Here is a 14,350-nt window from a genome sequence, read left to right on the forward strand (position 1 = left end):
TTGAGGACTTGGAATGCCATTCCAGAAAATTTTTTCTGTTTTAAAAACTTTACAACAGCGTTACTCTCCATGTTTTCATCCACATACGCTTGTGAATCTTTGTTCTCAGTGATGAATTTTGTTAAGTCTCGTAATAGGAGTAGCCTGACGGATGAAAGTAGAAGCTCGTGCATATCTCTGAAGGTCACGAAATATAAACCTGATGTAAAATCTCTGTCATCTGTGATGCAGCAGCAAAAGTCCCACTGATAATATCAAACAGAGTCATAAAGTTTTCTGTCGGACTATCAGTGTACATGTATACATTAAAAAATAAATGTATTTTTCATCATCATATACTGTGTTTTTGTCGCTCGAATGAATTTTATTTCTTCAAGGTTCTTCACATACGTACACCTTAAGAGATATCAAGTAGGCGTAACATGTTCTCAAAAAATCAGGGTTGGCACGCAGAAGAATTTTGTGTCAGAGATTTTGCTGGTTTTGGCACGCACTCACAAAAAGGTTGCCCACCCCTGCTCTATCCCCAGTAGGAGGCATGCAGGAGGCAGCTGATCAGTGAGCCTCTCTCATCATTGATGTTTCTCTCTCCCCCTCTCCCTTCCTCTCTGAAATCAATAAAAATTAAAAAATAAAAACATCATCAGTATGAGTGATACTTGACAGTGGTATTGTGACTCCCTGAAATTGGCTTATCAGTATTTCACTAATCTAAATTACAGTCATTTCCCAAGTATATCTATTTATTTCATGTTTTTCCCTTGTGAAAATTGCTAATGATAATTTGTGGGTGTGTGGTCATCTGTTTCACACACCATTTGATGTACTAAATTTCTTTTGTATGTATAGAGGATGGTTAGAACGGGAGAGCAGGTATGGTCTGCAACCAGGACACAATTGGTTTATCATCTCCATGCAGTGGTGGCAGCAGTGGAAGGACTATGTCAAATATGTGAGTAAGATTTCTGTTTACCTACCTTTTTCATAGGATTTTCAATTCTACAGACTTTGGGTGACTACTGGCTAATAATAAAATGCTCCAACTTAAAGATTTGAAGGGTATAGAAATGATTTCCCATAAAATACTTGCTATGTACCAGGCTCTGTGCTTACAGATTTCCTCCCTGCAACAACTCTGTGAGGAAGGTAATATTGGGCATGCAGGTGCATGTATATACACCTTACAGATCTCATTTAGTCCTCACAATCTCTGTGAGGAAGGTAGTATTATATCTATTTTACCTGTGAGGAACCTGAGACTGGGACTAGAGGTAACCTGAATTTCTTGCTCAGAGTGGAAATTCTGGAATCAAATATAAGGACTGACTTTAAATCCAAGGGCATGTCAACCACATTATACTTCATTATTTCACCTTTTTTTCAAAAAATTGAAGATTCCTGGGTGATTTTCTATTTAAGAAAGTTAATTTCAGAAGTAATATTAGAACCCAATTTCTAAACGATAACCTCACATTGTTCCAAATAAAGAGTTAAAGAAGAAATTATTAGTGAATATTCTACTCTTATTTAAAACATACAAGGGATTTTTTTTTTTTTTCAGAAAACTGAAAACAGTAATTCCAGTAAGCAAATTCTCCATTTTCGAGAGTCAGTTGATACATTTTGTTGACTCATTGTCAGTTGTCAAATGATTACTAACCAAAAATCTAATAATTTTATTCATATTTTTCCTATATGCCCTTTTCTATCATTGTTTATCAGAAAATACTTCTATCATTGTTTATCAGAAAATACTGGTAGATTGTTTACATTATTTTCCTTATCATTCTACCTGTTTCTTTTTTCCTTTTGCAGAGGTTAGTAGTTTGTTTTCACACATAAAATATGTTAATTGGAAAAGGTAGACTTTAAATGTCACTGAAGGAGTGAAAGTAGGCAAATGACTTCAAAGACCTTATAGATAATGATAGTGATTGTAGGTAGAAAATGAGAGTATTGGGTAACATGTCACAGTCTATTTTGAAATTATTTTTGTCTTTATGTTCTTACTTTGACCTTAGAATAAATGGTTATTAATGTCTTACTAGCTACAGACTCGAAGAATAACCTAGCTTTGTACTTGAGGTATTACTTTTTGCTTCTTGTAGGAACATGATAGAGGTCTTGCTCTTAGCAGCATATCTCTTATGAAACAGAAGTGCAGCCCTGGCCAGGTGGCTTAGTTGGTTGGGGCATTGTTCCATGTACTAAAGAGTTGTGGGTTTGATCCCTGGTTGGGGCACGTGTGAAAGGCAGCTGATTCATTCTCTCTCTCTCTCTCTCTCTCTCTCTCCCCCTCCCCCTCCCTCCCCCTCCCCCTCCCTCCCTCCCTCCACTTTCTCAAAAAAATATCCTCAGATGAGGATTAACTAAAAAAAAAAAAAATCGTAGTATACAGGGTGGGGCAAAAGTAGGTTTACAGTTCATATGGAAAATAATACAGTAATTAATAAATAATAAACTGTGCTTTGTGTACTCAACACTGTAGACCTACTTTGCCCCACCCTGTACATATGTGTAAAGCATAAAAAGAAATAGCATCATCTCTGACAGAGAAGAAAGTGAATCCTGAAGTTTGATATATCATAAACCATTCATACAACTTAAAAGAAATCATAAAATTCTCAAAATAGAATTATATTCAAGTTCCACATAGGCTTTTTAGGAATAATTGACTCACATAAAAATAAGGAAATTGTTCAACATGGGTGAAACCTTATCTATTTAGAGACCTATCTTTCTAAAAACAGTCTTCTAGGATAATTTCTGATAGTTACAGACCAAGAAGTAAGTAAAAACAAAAAGATCCTTTGATGTTTGGGGGGATGGGCAGGGCTTCCCAGAGCAACTGGAAATAACATAGTCAAAAAGTAGCCCATGACTACAATATATGACCATTATTGGTTTGTTCAACATACTGGTATAGAAGGAAAGTGATAACATTAGTTGTCTGAAAATGTTGATAATTGCACTGGAAGCCAAGAAGAATGGAAGCAATGACAAGAATTATAGGACAGAGAAGGGGAAAGAACAAAAAACCTGAGTGATGGTGTCAGTTTTAGGCAGTGCCAGACACTGAGAGCAGTAGATTCCTAGAATAGAAAAAGAAAGGCCAAAGACAGACCACTGTAGTTTGGTACATTGGAAAACAAGTGAAGAAAAGCACTATTCTCCAAGTCTACAGGGTGCATCATTCACTGTGCCATGTTAAAAGACATGGTGCCCTAACCGGTTTGGCTCAATGGATAGAGAGTTGGCCTGCGGACTCAAGGGTCCCGGGTTCGATTCTGGTCAAGGGCATGTACCATGGTTGCGGGCACACACCCAGTAGGGAGTGTGCAGGAGGCAGCTGATCGATGTTTCTCTCTCATCAATGTTTCTAACTCTCTATTCCTCTCTGTAAAAAAGTCAATAAAATATATTAAAAAAAAAAAAAAAAGGACATATGGTATGCTCTGGCTAGTGTGACTTGGTTGGGTGTGTCTCATGCACCCAAAGTTGCCAGTTTGATTCCTGGGCAGGGCAGGCTTGATTCCTTCCCAGGTTGCAGGCTTCATACCCAGCAGGGGGCACTGATTGATGTTTCCCTCTCACACTGATGTTTCCCGTTCTCTCTCTCTAAAATAGATAAAAACATTTTTTTTAAATTTACCTCCTAATATCTGACTTCATGATTTTTAGGATGCTAGCCCTGTTGTGATTGAGCCATCATCTGTTCTGAATGGAGGAAAATATTCATTTGGAATAGCAGTACATTCTATAGAGCAGAGTGAAGATAGAATTGGAGGAGGCAGCCTCAGTTATGTGAATACCACAGAAGAGAAATTTTCAGACAATATTTCTACTGCATCTGAAGCCTCAGAAACTGCTGGCAGTGGTAAGTCTGACTTGTTTGCCATGGGGTTTAGTCAGGGTCAGTTCTTAAAGAAGTATACTTTGTCAGAGTGTGCTTAGTAGAATATTGGGCATCAGGTTTTCAGTCACAGAAATAAGTTTTGAATGAAATGGTTATTTATGAGATTCTTGAAAATATTTTCACTGATTAAGCCACATTTCCCTGTATTGCTACTAAATTATTTTGTCAATAAGTTTAAATTTGGTAAATAAAAATCTAAATTTCTTTCTTCGGGACTTTGTAACTATAACCATACCTTTACTGGATTAAATACATTTTCATATCAAATTCTACAGACATGTTAGACTGGAATCTGGGGGATTGTTTTAAATTTTGAGAAACAATTCATAATGCTTCCCATAATTCCCTTCGTCCCTTGATACCTAAAACTCAGTAGTTCTACTCTAAGTTGGGGCTGATGAGGAAGATGCTTTGGTGTTTTTATGCCTCAACTGAATTGAGTTGATCCCTATTATTCTGCTGACATAAAAGTAGGACTTTCAGTCTTATTCTGTTGTAATTTCATCTTTGAGATCTTTTTTTTCTTCTTCTTCTATTAAGGGAGTAGCCAAAATGGACAGAGCTAGCATTTTAGGAAACTGTTGAATTTACTGCTTCTCTTTCCCCATCTGACATTACAAAGATCAGTTAGCAGTCCTAGCTCTCTCTGATTGGCTTTCACACCAAATTATTTCTTAACCCTTCTTTTAAATATACATATATTCTTATTAAAAAGAAAAAATATATTTTTATTGATTTCAGAGAGGAAGGAAGAGGGAAAGAGAGATAGAAACATCAATGATGAGAGAGAATCATTGATTGGTTGCCTCCTGCACTCCCTACAATGGGGATCGAGCCTGCAACCTGGGTATGTGCCCTGTATGGGAATGAAATGTGACCTCCTGTTTCATATGTCGATGCTCAACCACTGAGACACGCTAGTCAATCGGGTTTAACCCTCCATTTGACATATACTCACTTTATAACCTGTGTTATTATAAGTTGAGCAGTGCCACACTTAGAAGGTTTAAAGTGACTAATGGCTAGAATGTTTACCTCAGATTAACGTAGTTAGTTAAGAATTAAAATTTCTTAAAATATCATTGAAGTTCAGCCCTAGCGGGTTTGGCTCTGCGAATAGAGCTTTGGCCTGTGGACTGAAGGGTCTCAGGTTCGATTCAGGTGAAGGGCACATGCCCTGGTTGTGGGCTCGATCCCCAGTGGGTGGCATGCAGGAGGCAGCCGATTAATGATTCTCTTTCATCATTGATGTGTCTATCTTTCTCTCCCTCCCCCTTCCTCTCTGAAATCAATAAAAATATATTTTAAAAAAATATATTATTGAAGTTCACAACTCTAAGTTGTCATTAATCATTTTCCTGTGTGTATATTTCTATTGTAATGTTAATACCTTTCTTTCAAATAGATTCATTAGGGGACATTTTCTTACCCCCAGCATTCTTCTGTTGAAGTTGTTATTTTATCTCCTTCCCTTTGGTTTAGACGTCTTTTTTTTTTTTTTAATCCTCACTCGAGGATATTTTTCTATTGATTTTGAGAGAGTGGAAGGGAGGGGGAGAGGCAGAGAGAAAAACATTGATTGGTTGCTTCCTGCACACACTTTGACGGAGGCTTGGGGATTGAACCTGCAACTAAGGTACGTGACCTTGACCAAATCAAACCCACGACCCTTCAGTCCTCAGGCCAACATTCTCTCCACTGAGCCAAACTGACTAGGCCTGGTTTAGACTTATCACCATCATCTTCCAAAAACATTTGGGATGTGTTTCCAGGTAGAAGAAAGAATTATGGGAGACTGTGGGAGAGCCCAGTTACTTGGCTATACTTTTTCCTTTCCTATTAGAGGACATATAATTCTTGTTGTAAATTATCAGATATTCTAGGAGGCTGTCCAAATGTTCATGTGGTAACAATTTTTAAAGTTTTTATTTCACCTAATATTATGTTAGGTATTGTCCAGAAAGAAATACATCTGTATTTCCTAGCTTCTGCAGATTTATCAGAATTGACTGTACTGACATGCCAAGAGAATAATAGCATTAACCTAAAACATGGACATTGAATTCATATCTTCAAGCCTATTTATGTATAATAACTAAAAATAGAGATTCCATCCTCTATTTCCTTACAGGCTTTTTGTATTCAGCCACACCAGGAGCAGATATGTGCTTTGCTCGACAACATAACATTTTGGACAGTAACAACCAGTGTTTCCTAGGAGCCAATGGGAATATTTTGTTGCATCTCAATCCTCAGAAACCAGGGGCTATTGATAACCAGCCACTAGTAACTCAAGAGCCAGTAAAGGTAAGTAATTTGACAACTACTTAAAATCATTCTCTTTCAGATTGCTTATAAGTTTTATTCTAGAAGTATTAGCACATAACAAAACACTCCCCCCAATGGGGATTGAGCCTGCAACCTGGGCATATGCCCTGACTGGGAATCCAGCTGTGACCTTCTGTTTCATAGGTTGATGCTCAACCACTGAGCCATGCCAGTCAATTGGGCTTAACCCTCCTTAGTGGTCATTTAATTAACCTGTTGTGGATGGAAATCTTTTTGCATAGTATATTTTCATGAGAATATTTTATGATTTAGTACTTGCACAGAAGCAGTGTAGTGATCCTTGGAAATACTCTCACTCATAGAACAGCTACTATGAAAATGTAGTTTCACGTGCCTGTGGAATTTTTCCCCCAAAATAATATTTTATATTGTCTGAGAGAAATCTGTGAAAATAAGTCTTATTATTACCAAATGCTCTGATGATTTTTTTCAAATGATTTGCTTTTAGAGTTTCCTTTCTTAGTTTGTTTTGAAAGTTAAAAATAAAAATCTTATTTAGAACATGAAACTGAGTGGTGACATGTGTGTTTATTCTTCTGTGTCTAGTCTATAAGAGACTGTAATATTAAAAATCAACATTTACATTTTATTCTTCTAAGGCTACATCATTAACACTGGAAGGTGGTCGATTAAAACGAACCCCACAGCTGATCCATGGAAGAGATTATGAAATGGTCCCAGAACCTGTATGGAGAGCACTTTATCATTGGTATGGAGCAAACCTGGCTCTTCCTAGACCTGTAAGTATAGCCAATAGTGCCTTATATAAGGAGCTATCATAGATGGGATCTTCTATTACTTTTATAAACCTCACTATCTACAATTTAGTTCAGTGATGGCGAACCTATGGTACGCGTGTCAGAGGTGACACACGAACTCATTTTTTTGGTTGATTTTTCTTTGTTAAATGGCATTTAAATATATAAAATAAATATCAAAAATATAAATCTTTGTTTTACTATGGTTGCAAATATCAAAAAATTTCTATATGTGACATGGCACCAGAGTTAAGTTAGGGTTTTTCAAAATGCCGACACGCCGAGCTCAAAAGGTTTGCCATCACTGATTTAGTTCTTACTTATAGTAGTAGAGTACTCAATACCTGTTCAAATCAGTTGAACAAATTTTGGGTTTCTTCTCATTCATTCATTAATTTTTTCATACATTTATTGAGTGCTGTATTAGGCAACAACCATACAATGATGTGCCTATCGGAGTGGGTGGCTTTTATGGAGTGGAGGAAATAATCACTGGGCTAAATAAAGTCAGGACATAATTAGCTAGGCTATTAAATAAGTCATCCACATAAATGCAAACATTAGGATAATGCATGACATAGGCTGAAGCAGAAGTCTGAGAGCCAGTGCTAATAAGTTTAGTAGGAGAAGTGGTGCATAATTTACTTCTGAAACTGCTTTTCCCATTAACTACAAAGGCATCCAGTGAGGGATCAGGTTTATTTTCTAGCTGTTGGTGGATTTTTGTGGTTAGTCTTCTTGAAGGATAATAGGAATTCAAAGCTAGTAAATGAATTCTGATTGGTGCCATTACTAGGATGAGTCATTTAGAGCAGTGGTCGTAAACCTTTCAGACCTCACGAACCACCAGTGGTCAGCAGACCACTGGTTGGCGACCGCTGCTCCAAAGGTTTCCTTAAGCCAGCCGTCACCAACCTTTCGGACCTCACGACCACCAGTGGTCCGCGGACCACCAGTTGGCGACCGCTGATTTAGAGCATAAGTAAAATCCTCTGAAATAATTAAAGGACTTAGAGAATATAATACCAAATTTTAGTGATTTAAGTATGCAGCATCATTTGTTGTGCTTATACAGGTAAATAGCAGGACTTGTTACCTTTACTCGCTACCCTCAGCAGGATTCGTAACATTCTTATACCAGGAAGGTTTTGCATAGATAAGATATAAGTTAATCACTTCCATTTACACAGTAGAACATAGATAGTAAATATTTATGTAAACTTTTTTTATCCTCACTACTAACATAGGAAATAAAATTTTAAGTAAATATATAGTACTCTTTATATGTATTCAACCAACAGAGTATTTTTAAATGATGTTGATAAGATTTTGTGAGAGTAGTACGTTCATACATTTCTTGGAATATTGTAAATTACTACACTTTGGGTGGCAATATGACCAATTTAATTAATGGCATGAATACTTCCATACTTTTTGACATGTAACTTCAGTCCTAAGTATTTGCCCTTTAACACATTAAGCGCCCAGTCAGTCACCGGTGACTGACACTATACTTTCCGTCCGACAAAACAGGCTGGGTGCTTAACGTGTTAAAAGACCATCATTTATATATATAAAATATAAAATATGTAAAAGTGAAAAGAGTTATGGTGTGAGGGTAGTAAATTGTAGATAATATTTAAGTTTTTAAAAATACATATATTTGTATTGATTTCAGAGAGGAAGGGAGAGGGAGAGATAGAAACATCAATGATGAAAGAAAATCAGTGATCAGCTGCCTCTTGCATGCCCCCTACTGAGGATCAGGTCCGCTACCAATCCTCGACCTCCTGGTTTATAGGTCAATGCTCAACCACTAAGCTGGTACACCAGTCAAACAATATTTAAGTTTTTTAAATTTAATTTTGATATTATTGATTTTAAATGAAAGGTGGAAATACCAACCAGGATTTCTAATCTTAGAAGATAGATTTTGAGCAGAAACTTGGGTATTTTTAAATCCATGTAATTTAATTCTATGAATTTCTTTAATCTAATTGAAAAATAAATAGCAAACCTATTGAACATTTTAGATTTTAAAACTAAATCTCAGAAGTTAAATAAAAATTGCAAGTTTTGTTTCTTCTTTTACAGTAATCACTTTATATCTTTTAAAACAACAGGTGATCAAGAATAGCAAGACAGAAATCCCAGAGCTGGAATTATTTCCTCGATATCTTCTATTCCTGAGACAGCAGCCTGCCACTCGAACACAGCAGTCTAACATCTGGGTGAATATGGGTATGATGAGCCTGAGAATGTTTCCTCAGCATTTACCAAGAGGTAACTTAAGAATGCAGCAAGAATATCGTGCATTTTCTTAAAAAAAATAAAATAAAATAAAATTGCTCAAAGTCTGGTGCCACTGTACCAGTAAATCCTTTGTGGGGCTTAGATCTATGGTCATGCGCAAGACTAGATGAGGTAGAGGGAAAAATCTCAGCAGCAAACTGGGAAGGGTCGTTTTCTTTCCTGGTTTGTAAAATATACAACCATAATAAATAGAAATATATTTTACATACCTTCTTTGAGAACAAGCCATTGTAAACTATTTGCTTGACCTGATTTAAAGTCAACCAGTCAATGATTTCTCTTTTCAACTACACTCAAATTTTTAGAAGTGATTTCTTTGGCAGTATCATGTTTGTTTGTTTTTAATATTTCTGGTGTGTCTTGGGTTAGTTTTTTGCGGTTTTATTTTACTATATAAAACATGATACATTTTTCATGCTCAGTCTTAGGAATCTGTATCTTATGAGACACAGATAGCAAAGGATATATTTTTGAAAATAAATAAAGCCTATCAAAATGACAAATAAGTTCCAATTTTAATGTGTTATATATAAATAGTTCCCCTTGGATTAATCTATAAAGTTGTTTTATTTCATTTTTTAAAATATGATTTATTGATTTCAGAGAGAGGTAAGAAGAGGGAGAGAGGGATAGAAACATCAATGATGAGAGAAAATCATTGATCAGCTGCCTCCTGCATGCCTCCTCCTGGGGATTGAGCCCACAGCCCGGCTATGTGCCCTAACCTGGAATTAAACTGTGACCTCCTGGTTCATGGGTCAATGCTCAACCATTGAACCACACTGCACAGGCAAAGTTAAGTTTTATTGATAGGCAGGACTCGCTCTATGTTTTTGCTTTGCAAATATTCAAAATTGTTCTTCAGCAAAAATAATGAATTCATCCATTTACACAGAGTCTCAGACTTTGTGTTAACAATTCCACAATGTTATTAAAATTAATATAACTTAGTATGCAAGAACTACCTATGAACTCAAACCAACTCTAATGTACCATCCCTCCTTTGAAATCAAGTAAGATTCAGTTAAAGCCTTCCTTAAAGGTTATATTCAAATAATATATGGAGATTCTTACACATATTTTTTGGTAAGAATTATAGCATAGCAGTGGCCTCTGCCTAACCAAACTTTGTCTTTGGGGAACACATCAAAATCAAGGAACAGTGAAATAGAATATCTAGGAAACTTTCTTGATTTAATTTTCCAAGAATAAAAGTATTTGCCTTGCTGAACCGGTTTGGCTCAGTGAATAGAGTGTCGGCCTGCGGACTGAAGGGTCCCAGGTTCGATTCCGGTCAAGGGCATGTACCTTGGTTGCGGGCACATCCCCAGTAGGGGGTGTGCAGGAGGCAGCTGATCGATCTCTCTCATCTATGTTTCTAACTCTTTATCCCTCTCCCTTCTTCTCTGTAAAAAAAAAAAATCAATAAAATATATATATATATATATATAAAAGTATTTGCCTTGCTTTCATGGCACTCATAACACACACCTTTTTCAATTCTCCTTAAAAGATAAACATGAGAGGCAAAATGTGTTAGTGCGCTTTAGTAAGTAGTCTTTGCAACTCTTGTGCTGATCCTAGATTTTTGCTGCTCTATAAATACCACTAGATATGTTGATGCTATTCAAAAGCACAACATTTTGTATAAGTGGCTGCATACTTAATGAGCTATGCTATAAAAACTGTCTAGAATTCAAATAAATTTCTTATGTTGCTTAGGACAATAGAAATTGATTTGGACACTACATTTTCAAATGCTTCTGAATCCTAGAACTAGGTAGTTATTATGCTCCAAATTTGTTCTTAATTTGAAATTTTATTCCTTACTAATTAGTTGTGAAATCAATCAGTAATCATTTTGAAGTTTATGAAAATATGCTTTCTTGCTGTAATCTTATAACTAATCCTCTGATGTATAATTAGAGAAATTTGCTCTTTTGTTTTATTTTAGTGATTGTCCTTTGCTTGCTTATAGTAAAAGATTTGCTTTGCTATGGGTTTAAAGTTGATCATGGTTGGGTTTTGTTCTGCTTTCTCATTACTCTATATCTTATAGCTGTTTACTAGACTCTTTTATTCCTTTTAAACCTTGCCACAGTTATAATGACTCAAACATAGCCTTTTTGACAGACATTGCTACAGAAGTCATTGTTTCTTAGATGATTTTTCAGCCTATTTTAGGTGAGTGAATTCTTTTTGGAGCTCTAAAAAAGCGGATGATGCCTATACACTTCTCTGCTTTACTTAGTAGGTGAAGACTCAAAGTGCATTTAATAAGAATAAAACTAAGTCACCATTGAATGTGTGGAAAACTACCTGGAATGTATAATTGTATCCTAGATGGGTTATATCTATATGTTAAGTTTATTTTATTTTTGGGTTTCTCAATAAGCTATAACTTCCCATTGACAAAAGATGACCATTTTAAGCTGTAGCTTTGTCTCAATTTTTGTCTAAATAGTTTAACGCCGGTTTAGCAGGTTGTTTTAGCAACCTATCTTTTTTTATTATTTTTTTTCCCTTTATTGAATAAGATATTACAAATGTGTCCTTATCCCCCCACAACCTATCTTTGATTTCAATAATTTCTTATTTTATCCCTCTTCTCTATGAAGTATATGGTGAGACTTTGACATATTCTTTCTTCACTCTTTACTCTTTCCCCTTATTGCCACTCTTTCTGTTTCTACCTAATGTCTTTCAGGAATTCAAGGTCATGTCTATTGCCATTTTATTTGGCAGACAGGTCATATGATTTTTACCCCCTTATGCCTTTTAATAGGGCTTTTTTTTTTTTTTTTTTGGTCCTAAGAAGCTTTTTTTTTTTTCCAAAAATGTCTCACAAAACAGCAGAATATATCTCTGAAGACAGGAGGCAAAATAATGCTAGCTCTGTGAATTGTCTCCTTTTCTCGTGTGAATCCATAAACTGCCACAGAGCGCTAGGAAACTTCTTGAAGCTGCGTTTGGTCACATAGAATCTATGCCTACTTAGAATTTTAAGTAAAATCATGTAATTGTACCAGTGTGTCAGGTATTTGAGCCACTTAATGACCAAGACTGATGGAGTTAATAATTCAAAGAGTTTATTTGAAGAAAGTAGATCAGGTGAAGCCAATTATGTATCTGTGAAATTCAAATCCAGTCTCATTTTATCTTCTCCATTTGTATGCTGAATTTTTCTTTTGCTATTGAGTGTGACCCAGCTGAGGGCCTATTGTTTGTTTATATTTACCACTCTTCTGGGATCTGAGAACTACCAATTATTTGGGTCTTTGTGATTTTTTTGCCTCCTTTCAAAGTTAAAGCTTTGGACTCACTCTAAGATACTTGGGTCTCCTGTCTTCATCTTAAAGCTTATTAATTTATAAAATTATTAAACCTCTAATTCTCATTTTTCATCATTATTTTCTAAAATACTGTGGTCACCATTGCTAAAGGGGTGCTTTTATTTTTTTTACTTTTTAACATCTATCTTTTCCTTATTGTGATTACTATGACTATAGGAAACGTACCTTCTCCAAATGCACCATTAAAGCGGGTCTTAGCCTACACAGGCTGTTTTAGTAGAATGCAGACCATCAAGGAAATTCATGAATATCTATCTCAGAGGCTGCGCATCAAAGAGGAAGATATGCGCTTATGGCTATACAACAGTGAGGTAAGAGGTGTCTCAGAGTCATGAAAGCATATCCATGCAGCGATCAAGTGTTGAATCCATAGTTCATGAGCATGGGATTTTGTCTACAGTAATTATGCTGAAACCCATTCCAAGGATCTCAGTGAAAACTTCATCTTTTATTTTATAGATATAGTATAGATATATAGATATAGATATACACACACACACATATATATTTTAATATATTTTTATTGATTTCAGAGAGGAAGGAAGAGGGAGAGATAGAAACATCTATGATGAGAGAGATTATCGATCGACTGCCTCCTGCACGCCCCCTACTGGGATTGAACCCGTAACTTGGGCACATGCCCTTGACTGGAATCAAGCCTGGACTCTTCACATAGCCAAACTGACTAGGGCGAAAACTTCATCTTTTAAATTACTATATGCATACATGTAGTATGCATATAGTAATTTATGCATAATACCACTTGATCATCATGGACAATACCATCTTATAAGGATTATTGTTATAAAGTGACAGAAAATATATTTTTTCAACTAAATAGAGTTTATTTTCTCCAAATTATAAGTTTAATTTCTATTTGTTTTGAAGTAATATGCTCATGTTCAAAAAATGCAAACAATACAAAAATATGTAGTTAATATTCTTCCTTACCATTCTCTGGTCCCTCCATTCTTTTCAGAGTTGGTGCTGTTAATTGCTTAATATGCATTGTGTTTTCAGATTATAATAGGAAATTGGATTATAAGTAGTTTTAACCAATTCTCTATTCCCTAGTTTCTTCTTTTTTACATCCTCCTTTGGTCACCATTGAGAGGCAGTATAGTATAATAGTTTAAGAGCATGGGCTCCTGGAGCCAAACTGCCAGGGATTAAGCTTGTTATATAACTTGCTAGTTATATAACCAAGAGAAAGTCACTTAACTCTATCTCTATTTTCTCATGAGTAAATGGGGGAAATAATAGTATCTCCCTTAGGGAAGTTGTAAGAATTAAATGAATTAATTGTGTGAGCATTTTAGACAGGGTGAACATAAACAAAAATGTATAATCCTACTACATGACATTTGGTTTCACATTTTTAGTTCCCAGTAAGTGGTCAAGTTCCATCTTGATTACAGGCACGTTTACTGAATTTCATACTAGGTTTGATGTGTGATGAGTCTTCTGGTTCCCCCCAAATTCTATATAATCTTGTTCTAGAGATAAAAAGTACATGTTTATGAAGTATACATTGGTTTTCCCTCATCTTACCAGCTAAATTATAAGTATTTCTGAACAACTATAGTATGCCTAATATCTGTCACATAGGTTATGTGACTACAAGGGCATTTTTAATTGTTATTTATTTTTATTTCCATACT

At 35.6% G+C, this 14,350-nt stretch overlaps 1 protein-coding gene across 5 annotated transcripts in view; it reads left to right on the forward strand.

Moving 5' to 3' along the window:
* Positions 1-14,350, forward strand: part of USP32 (ubiquitin specific peptidase 32) — a 122,759-nt gene that overhangs the window by 77,057 nt on the left and 31,352 nt on the right. For 2 of the 5 annotated variants that reach the window (XM_006092236.3, XM_023756830.1), the window contains 6 exons: positions 850-952; positions 3,682-3,877; positions 6,048-6,223; positions 6,865-7,005; positions 9,147-9,306; positions 12,846-13,000. In XM_006092236.3, coding sequence (XP_006092298.1) covers positions 850-952; positions 3,682-3,877; positions 6,048-6,223; positions 6,865-7,005; positions 9,147-9,306; positions 12,846-13,000 — 931 coding nt within the window. The remainder of the gene's footprint in view (positions 1-849; positions 953-3,681; positions 3,878-6,047; positions 6,224-6,864; positions 7,006-9,146; positions 9,307-12,845; positions 13,001-14,350) is intronic. The other 3 variants (XM_006092238.3, XM_023756829.1, XM_023756831.1) reach the window with 3 other exon arrangements.

The sequence above is a fragment of the Myotis lucifugus genome, unplaced genomic scaffold, assembly GCF_000147115.1.
Source record: "Myotis lucifugus unplaced genomic scaffold, Myoluc2.0 scaffold_99, whole genome shotgun sequence".
In the NCBI taxonomy this organism is placed as follows: Eukaryota; Metazoa; Chordata; class Mammalia; order Chiroptera; family Vespertilionidae; genus Myotis; species Myotis lucifugus.